Source organism: Branchiostoma floridae, chromosome 10 (assembly GCF_000003815.2).
Source record: "Branchiostoma floridae strain S238N-H82 chromosome 10, Bfl_VNyyK, whole genome shotgun sequence".
Lineage (NCBI taxonomy): Eukaryota > Metazoa > Chordata > Leptocardii > Amphioxiformes > Branchiostomatidae > Branchiostoma > Branchiostoma floridae.
The window spans coordinates 15,998,712-15,999,960 of NC_049988.1; the positions used below are offsets into that span (position 1 = coordinate 15,998,712).

The window sequence follows — 1,249 nt, forward strand, 5'->3', positions numbered from 1 at the left end:
TAGCTACTGTTTAATGTGATAGGATGAGCGGACATCCTGTGTAATTGTATGAGAGGCACCCCCACACCTGGGATGGTTCAATTCTATGCTACCACGTGACTGGATGTGGAGCTTCTTGCTCTCATTGATGCAGTGATTTACTCCGCACGATTCTCTTCAATGCTCCCAGTCTCAGTAACAAACTAGACAATTAGACTACTTCAAGTAAAAGACACTTGTTTGCCTAAAACAGTGCTGCACATGTATTCGTTTCATTGTGTCAAGATTTCACCCTGTAATGTTTGAATGTACATTTCCAGTGATATGAACAAAGTCCAGGAAGCCATGAGTGACAAGGTCAGCATGTTCATCCAGCGCATGACGACGACGTTTGGCGGGCTGATTCTGGGATTCACGCAGAGCTGGAAGCTGACCCTGGTCATCATGTTCGGCTGTGCTCCGCTACTGTTCATTGGCGCATACGCCATATCAAAGGTAAACTTTGTTGAGAAAATTCTACTACATATGGTTATTTCAAAAGAAAATTGTTCGAACATTCACAAAGTCTGCTTTTAAACTTTAAAGGATATTTAGAAGAAGGTATATCTCTCTCTTCTTTTTCCAACAAGACTGTGAGTTAATTGCGCAAAAAATATGGTACGGAACAGTTAATTGAAATGGATATCTGAATTTCTCGGTACTTGAACCTGTATGTTAAAATTATCCCTGACCCTTGTTCATTAGCATGAGCTATACACAATATTTATTAATCATTTTATGATATGTCAATACTTTTTCAAGTATCTAAGTTATAATTTTCATTTTGTTTTATAGATTCAGGGTTTTGTTTCACCTGCAGCAATAAAAGATTATTTCATTGTATTTTTAATAGCTTTTAATGTGTTGGTTGATACCTGCTTCAGGCCACAGCGACCTTGTCAGAGAAGGTGTCTGCAGCCTACAGTAAAGCAGGAGCCGTGGCCGAGGAGATTCTGTCATCCATACGGACTGTGGCAGCCTTCGGTGGGGAGAAAAAGGCAGCGGACAAGTATGAAAACTTTTCTTGTGGATTAGTTGTCACAGTTGCCCCTGTGAGACTTAGTGCTCCAATAGACAAGAGGGTGGAGAAGGAATTGCACAACCCTCCTTCACCATAAAAAAGTCATGTGCAAGTCAGGCAAACAGGTAAATGCCCGTCTGCCTGCTCATCTGTCGAACCGACAGGAGAATCCAAGTTGTCACAATTTGAATACAGCCAGCACTGACATCT

The 1,249-nt window shown here is 41.2% G+C and overlaps 1 protein-coding gene across 1 annotated transcript in view; it reads left to right on the top strand.

Moving 5' to 3' along the window:
- The window catches only part of LOC118424963 (ATP-dependent translocase ABCB1-like), a 34,300-nt gene that overhangs the window by 11,758 nt on the left and 21,293 nt on the right, over window positions 1-1,249 (top strand). The window contains exons 7-8 of the mRNA XM_035833772.1: window positions 300-474; window positions 903-1,027. Of these exons, the coding sequence (XP_035689665.1) occupies window positions 300-474; window positions 903-1,027 (300 nt within the window). The remainder of the gene's footprint in view (window positions 1-299; window positions 475-902; window positions 1,028-1,249) is intronic.